This window comes from Anguilla anguilla, chromosome 2, assembly GCF_013347855.1.
Source record: "Anguilla anguilla isolate fAngAng1 chromosome 2, fAngAng1.pri, whole genome shotgun sequence".
NCBI classification, from domain to species: Eukaryota; Metazoa; Chordata; class Actinopteri; order Anguilliformes; family Anguillidae; genus Anguilla; species Anguilla anguilla.
This window is the reverse complement of record NC_049202.1, coordinates 21,524,977-21,532,867: the sequence shown is the minus strand read 5'-3', so window position 1 is coordinate 21,532,867 and position 7,891 is coordinate 21,524,977. Positions and strand designations below refer to the sequence as shown.

At 38.2% G+C, this 7,891-nt stretch overlaps 1 protein-coding gene across 1 annotated transcript; it reads right to left on the bottom strand.

The window, feature by feature from the left end:
* Positions 1-1,438: 1,438 nt before the first annotated feature.
* LOC118217884 (zinc-binding protein A33-like) lies at positions 1,439-6,718 on the bottom strand. The gene is made up of 6 exons (XM_035400053.1): positions 6,209-6,718; positions 5,498-5,593; positions 5,102-5,332; positions 4,285-4,307; positions 3,824-3,942; positions 1,439-3,225 (listed from the first exon to the last, which is right to left on the bottom strand). The coding sequence occupies exons 1-6, from the start codon at positions 6,614-6,616 to the stop codon at positions 2,615-2,617; spliced, it is 1,488 nt and encodes a 495-aa protein (XP_035255944.1). The 5' UTR covers positions 6,617-6,718; the 3' UTR covers positions 1,439-2,614.
* Positions 6,719-7,891: the final 1,173 nt, after the last annotated feature.

Here is a 7,891-nt window from a genome sequence, read left to right as displayed (position 1 = left end):
TATACTGTGTGTGGGGTCTAATGGAAGCCACAATTATAGGCACTATGAAAAAAAAAAAAAAAACATTTTTAGGAACTGATTACAATAGCAGTTTTAAGTTTCCTAAACTTTCAAGGTTCACGGTTCTGTGAATTACAATTTATAAACTTGAGTGGATTACAAATTCTTTTTAGAATTTGTAATCCACAAAGTTTTTATGATGGAACAGCGACCAAAAATATTATGCATTTACTCATATTGTGTTATTCGGCTGACAGAATATTTCCAGTTTTGTTAACTATATTTTATTACTCCATTCAAATACAAAAACAAATGACCAAGTTTATAAAACTAATAATTTTACACTGTGTCAATGTAAAAGATAAAGGTGTTTGTAGGGCAAAAAAATAAACAAGACATGGCTAAATTCCTTCCTTTCCTCTTTCCCATATACTGCTGACTCCCAGTTGGGGTTGTTTGGGCCTGGAACCAATCTCCACATGCGTAGGATTGGCAGACATACAGCCGTGATTTGAACACAGTAACTTCTTGCTGTGAGGCAACACATTGGTACCCTGCAACAAAACTGTAATCCTGAAATAGTATTCTTGAAATAGTACTTTTATTATTAGTTTGGTAACATCATTAAAAAATTCCATTATATAAAAAAATGAAAGCAATGACTGTTGACTGGCCTCTTTGTCAGTACTAAAACATACAGGGATAGACAAAATAAGTGAAACATTGGTTTCCCATAAAATATAAAACAACTGAACAAATTTCTGGGCAAAACTGCCAACATATTTTTCACCCGATTATTTTGTGACTGTTATACATTTGTTTTCTTTTAGATTACGCAGTGTCAACAAATTAAAAACACTCAAAATTTCAAGGCACTCAAGCTTAACTATTTTAAATTTTTTGATTGTTATGCAAACTAACAAAAAACAATATGAGTTGTTTTATTAACAAAACTTTAATTTAATTATTAGAAAACCGTAAAGAAATGAATTAAGCTTTAATAATAAAATGTAGTTTTTCTGAACAAATAAATGTTCACTGGCATAACTTCACAACAAAATTTAAAAATCTAAATTATGCTCAAAACTAAAAAAAATAGTGAAACAATGTTTTACAGTGTGGCTTGCCCTTCTGATGAATATGTCAATTAATCATAATTGACCATTGATTAATATTATTATCAAATATTCAGGAGTGGGGTTATGACCATCACGAGGGACGTTGGAGATATGAGGTTTTAGAGGGTTAATTAATAAGGTTGTGTTGTATTTTTACTAATATTGATTTGTAAAACTACATTCATTTTATTTATGTTTCAGTGAACCACAGCAGTAGAATAATGGACAATTCTGAAATTATTGGGAGAAATATGGGGTTGTGTTTGAATACGTATTTTTATTGGTATTGCCTTGTACAAAAAATAATTGTGTAAAATCAGTTAAACTGTGTAAATCATTTATGTAAGTATGGTTGGCTATTCTAAAACAGTATCTGTCATGTAATAATTGTCAGTCAATGAAAGGGAATGAGAGACCAATGGCAGGTGTGCAGGTGAGGCTACTGAAGGCTCAGATGTAAATCCTACAGCATGGAGCTGACAGGCTGAACTGATTATTCACTGCATCTGTAAAGTAAAATCTGAAGAGCACAGGAAACTGATGCAATCAATCTGACTTGAACTCACGATATGCAAACATTTCAAGCTTGTACACTAACTTATCCACCCAGGAATGAAAGAGCACAGGAGAATGATAGTATAAAACTAACGAGAGCTCATGATGCATTTCAAGCTTGTACACTGCAATATAAACCCATATAGCCAAGAATGAAATCGATCATATATAAAATAATTTGATTTAACCAGAAGAGTGCATCTGTATTTATATTATTGACATTATATCAAAATTTTATTTTTTAATGTTTTTTATTTATCTGTTTTTATGTTACCAAGACTGATTGTACACCAATTTGTTTTTTTCAATTACAATGGAAAACGAATAAAAACTGATACAAAGCACATTTGATTTATGTATAAACATTACATTAAATGTTTTGTCTTGTGATTCAGATCAAAGCAAAACCCAAAACATACTAAATTAATTGATCATAATTATTAAATTAATTTCCTCTACAGTACTCTTTACGTATGAAGAAATATTAGCAGTTCAAAAGTTTAGATCAATACCAATTTATATTAACAAGCAAAAAGAGTATCCTCTACAGCATGAAAGAACAAGGTAAAAGCAACGCAGGTAAGTTACAATACAGTGTTGTTCAAGCACCAGCTTTGTACCCCTTTTCCAGAACAAAATCTAGAAATGAGGTTGCAGGAAATCAAATGGTAACTGTTTACCTCTGTATGCATGTCTGCTCTCTTCTGACAGACCACTAAAACATCCCCCTTTGCACTTCCTCTGTTCTGTCCCAAATCAGTGTTCATGCATACTGAGGCTGATTGCATTAACCAAATGGCCACTGTTATTGCTCTGTGTGTGTCTGCCTTCCATTTGGTTTTGGTAGGCCATCAACCAGCTCCCTTTGGTCAGTTCACATCTCCAGCAAGTCAACTCCAGTGTACCCAAGTCAGCAACCAGGTAAGGTATGCTGAAGCAGATTAGAAACAACAAACATTCCATAAAAGTACACCATCTATTTTTTTAAAACAAATACCGTCACTGGTTTGAGTCACTTTCACAGAGACTGTCAGTGGGCATATTTGCAGGGGTCCGTCATTCTTATCTCCTTTCAAACCGGGACCAAAGTACGGAAACACTCTCTCAGTAAATGTGTCTGTAAAAGTGTAGATGAGTGACATGTCACTGGAGTCGAAGAAGGACACCTCCCCCCTGTCATAGTCCAGCTGCACTCTGATGCTCTGGGGCTTCCTCTTCAGTGTGAGGTCAGTAACTCCACCTGCACAGTACTCATCACCATCCCTCAGCATTAAGACCCAGAATCCTCTCTTTGGGGTGTATGTTATGTTTCCCTTCCTACTGATGGACTCCTTCACCACTCCTATATCCCACACAGGTTCATTCCCAACCTTCACCTCCCAGCTGTGTTTCCCTGAGGTAAACCCCTCAGATCCCAGCACACTCACACAGGGATTAAACCTCTCTGGGTTGTCAGGATATTTCTGGTCTGTACCTGTGTGTCTCACAATGGTCAGATCATCAGAGAGAGAGACTTTGGTATGGACAGTATTGGGGTCCAGCACCGCAGGAGCTGAAATATCAAGAAGAAAGATATTTAAAAGGCTGTAAGAAGAGGCACATTTAAAATACTCTATTCAGATTAGGCCACATACATCAGACAGTGTATATCATTGTTATGGATTTGAATACATGGTAGTCAGTGATTTATGCTGTACATACTAAACCTGTTTGCATCATGAAAATGAATAAATGAACACATATCATAGCAAATTCAATGCACATAATTCACACAGCTGATAGTTCCTAATATGAATTAGGCCTTATAGGGAGGGGCTTGAAGTGAGAACAAAGGGGAGGGGAGGGGTGGGAGGGGGTGGAATGTTTTTTAAATATTTTTAAATCTTTTCTCCAAACTTACAAACAACAGTTTTAATTAGGTTTTGAACTGTGCACTAATTCACTAATTTTAACTAATGCTTGCTTGTTTTTTGATATTAAATTGAGAGCAGTACAATGCAGCCCCAGGATCTTCCTAAACTTTAACGGAACTGAGACTGGATGATTCTGTACTGTTTATCTTTCACACCATACAGCTCGGTTATTGAGTTTGTTTTTTTCATTAAATGTTCACAAATAATGTGATTTCAACTTTTGCCCCAGATACTCACTGTACTGCACCATCTCCAGCATCTTCTCCCAGACTCTGAACTTCAGGTTGCCCAGGTGTTTGGCAACATCTATCAGTGCCCCTGAGAGCAGCTCTGGATCCTGCAGTGTGCACTGGGCTCTGTAATGACAAGCAGGAGTCACTCAAGATTTAAATGGTAAATGGACTGCATTTATATAGCGCTTTTATCCAAAGCGCTTTACAATTGATGCCTCTCATTCACACTCACACACACACGCCAACAGTGAAAGGCTGCCATGAAAGGTACCAATCAGCTTGTTGGGAGCAATTGGGGGTTAGGTGTCTTGCTCAGCGACACGTTGGCACACCCAGGGTGGGGAATCAAACTGGCAACCCTCCGACTGCCAGACAACCGCTCTTACCTCCTGAGTTATGTCGCCCCAGATTTAGGGTTTAAAGAGACTTAAACAGACACTAGAAAAAAGGGCAGAGTCTGCATACCTTTCCTTGATGTTCTTGTAGCTCTGAAAAACACATAACAGCACAATTGTGATAAGATGTATACATGTATAAACGTACTCAGTAGAGACCATTATGGGAGACATGTTATAATAAGTGAAAAAGAAGAGCCAGGCAAATAAAAGTGATGTAATTTTAACAGTAAGCAAATACGAATGAAGGTACTGTAATGTACAGGTAACTGTCAAAATAAAGGAAACGCTTGAATAAATGAAGGATGCAAAGAATATTGAAAGCAGGGGCTTCCACACAGGTGTGACTCCTGAGATAATTAAGCAATGAACATCCCAGCATTCTCACGGTTGTGTATATAAATGCTGGGTTTTGTTGACCATTAATTTTGCTACCATGTGGCTGGAAGATTGCTCATCAACTCTGAATCAAATGACTGCAAATCTAGAGAGTGAACAGGCAGTTTCATCCGTCTTGAACTTTTCAGCAGTTACCTGCATGTGGTGTGCAGTGTCACTGCTATTATAGAGGACACAATGGTGAAAGACAATTATGTGGGGAAAATGAGGCCTTCTGTAAATTATACAGGACATGTCCTACTCTGCAGTGGTGACGTTTTCTATTGACTTTCTGGTGACACCAATTTTTCACAATATTCAAAAATCTAAAAAAAAAATTTGTAATGACATTTTAAAATGAGCAGATGCATCTCTTTGAACACCTGCACCGTGAGTTTGACACTGTCACAGTAGGCTACTGCTGCATTGGTGCAGAATAAGGAAGCACGGCCAAATATTGTGAAAAACCACAATCCAGCATACTGAATTACAGTAAATCAAGCTTCTACCTGTAAAAAGGAGGTGTCTTCAGTGTCCATGATCTTCTCTATAGCTGTGATTTTGTCTGTAAGAATGGAGATGTGCGCTGTGATGTTTTCTATCTTCTCCTTCATGATCTGACTCTTCTGCTCCTCTTCCTCCCTCAGAGCAGCTAGTCTGGCCTCCTCTTCCTCTCGCAGGAACTGGTAGAGCTTCTCAAACTCTGCCTTTATCTGCCTCTCTGTGTGCTGGGCCTGACTCTGCAATTCAAACACACTATTTTAAACTTGAATAATGTAACTATGTTTCGTTATTTAAGTGTGGCAGCCACTGTGTTTGTCATGCCTGTCACACACAACATACACCAAAAACAATGCTTTTGTATTTTTGTGTACCTAGAAAGTATTCTTAATTGCTTTCCTTACCATGATATGTTCTGCTGTTTTCTTACATTCTTGTTCAATGTCAGTAAACCTCTTCAGTTTTTCTTTAATAAGATTAAGTGCAGGGTTCAGTTCCTCCTGGAGTTAAATGAATCAGTTATCACTTCCAGAAAGACACAGATGGCACAGTGATACCTCTGCTGCAATACAAGTGAAGGTCAGTACAGCTTATTAAGAACATGGGAAAAGTAGTCAGAAAAAAAAGTATTTTGCAGCAGTTTTATTAGGTTGTGACCTTTATTATATTAAGGGTCATGTGTGATATCTCCATTTGTCCTGTCAGTACTTCTAATTTGACGTATCATTGCTATACATTTCTAAAACGCTCTGCGTATTTCAGTGCTCATGTTTGGAGCCATATTCTCTGTAAAAGGCCCCCAAGCGCAACTGTCAATCAAAATTAACCATGCTTGCATTTTATTCATAAAGCCCTGCACTGAAAGTCTAATATACATGATGTTTTAATGGTTGTAAACACTTTCAGATACAGTCCTGCCTCTTCCTGTTTTGTCTGATCAGCAGGTTTGTTCCTGTTGCTGCCTTTGCGAGTGGAAGTGGAGGCCAGACTGACTGTATTTACAAGACCTCATACCACAGCCGTCCGTCAGAACTGAATGTTTTACACAGAGACATTTTACACATATTTGATTGTGCCTTGAAAATATTAAATACATTATATTGAAAATGGAATACCTTCAGCTCCAGTACAGCCTCTCCCACTGGACAGACCGGGTGGTTTTTGTGTTTTTTTGAAGTCTGACAGACGACACAGAGAGGCTCTTTGTCATGTTCACAGAAGAATAGAAGTTTCTTCCCATGAAGACTGCAGCGAGCATCACTCTTGTCAGTAGTTTCTCTCTCAGTCTTCTGCTTTAAGTAGGACTCCACAATGCTTCTTAAGGCCAGGTTTGGCAGAGGATTATCCATAGAGGCCTTGGTCCTGCAGATGGGACACTCTCGAGAGCTCTTCACTTTCCAGTACTGCTTCAGACACACTCCACAGAAGCTGTGGCTGCATTTCAGGACAACAGGCTCTTTAAAAATATCACGACATACAGAGCAACAGAGATCGTCCTCAGGAATCAAAGCTTTAGCCTCCATTTTACTGACTCCATCTGTCAGTCTGATATTTTCACTTTTGCTGAACTTTGGACAGAACACACCCCATGTCGTTCAAAACTGGAACAATCTGGCTGATCAGACTTGTTGTCTTCAGTCTTCTTGTCCTCAGAGTCCAAATACAGAGATGATAATGTGCTTGAGCTGACTGCTCTTGAGGGATTTACAAGGTGCAGCCAGTGGTGTCCCCCTGGATTAAATAAAACTGCCCAAGAAAATTTTATTTATACAGCACATTCATTCAGGAACATTTCATTTGCTTGTTTCAAGACAGTGGGAAAGGGGGGAGTAGGCTAGTTAGATTGAATTAACATGAAGCTAATGAGCTTGAAACTGGGAAAATACACAGTCAACTTCACTTAATAAACATCTTAACGTTATGACAGGAGCCTCAGAAAGCAAATAACATTACAGGGGATCCATTAAAACATGTACAAAGATGGTAAACTGAACAGCCAGTTGTCATTAACCCGTATATGTGTGTCACCGGAGGTAAAATAGCCACCTTCACTCTAGTGGGGAAGGTGGCTAATTTACCAAAAAGAGCAGAATATGACCGTCTGATCTTAATATGGGACGACTACACAGTTTAAATCACATTGTAATTATCTTGCGCACCTATACGTGTACTTACTAACCAGAATAACAGGGAATCAAAGAGATGGACAAAAGCTAGCTAGGCCATTTTTTCTCTCGCTTCTACTGGCCTGACAAGGTGAGCGCTGGCTGGCATGTCTACCCATCTCACAAGGAGAAAATGCATCATTGCTCTTTAGTGGTGAAAGCTGGAATAAACTTTTTTTAACAGCATGAATTCAACGAAGTATAGGTTGACATCAAAGGCGGAAAAAATGGTTCTTAAACAGGCAAATACATATTTGATATGATCATAAATGTGACCACGCATTTGTGTGAGTCACAATGGTCAGCTGCAACCTTATGGCCAAGTATTTGGAGGAGTGAAGGCTTACATAAAAGGTGTGCACCAGTCATCTTTTCCAGCTGATAATCATTAGGTCATAATGTGGGGCTCTAATTAAATTTATGAACCTGCCTTAAGCAGAGCTGCAAGGTTTTGGGACATTTTTTAAAACAATTATAGGAGATGTAAGACACTACAGTCATGGCTCTTGGCTTTTTTGTACATGGTGTCAGTTTGCGAATTCAAGCCTTGACTAGGCTACAGGACATTAGCTATGTGAAACTGATTTGCATCATGGATCTAGATTACACTGGCTGTCCTGGGAATGTTATTTT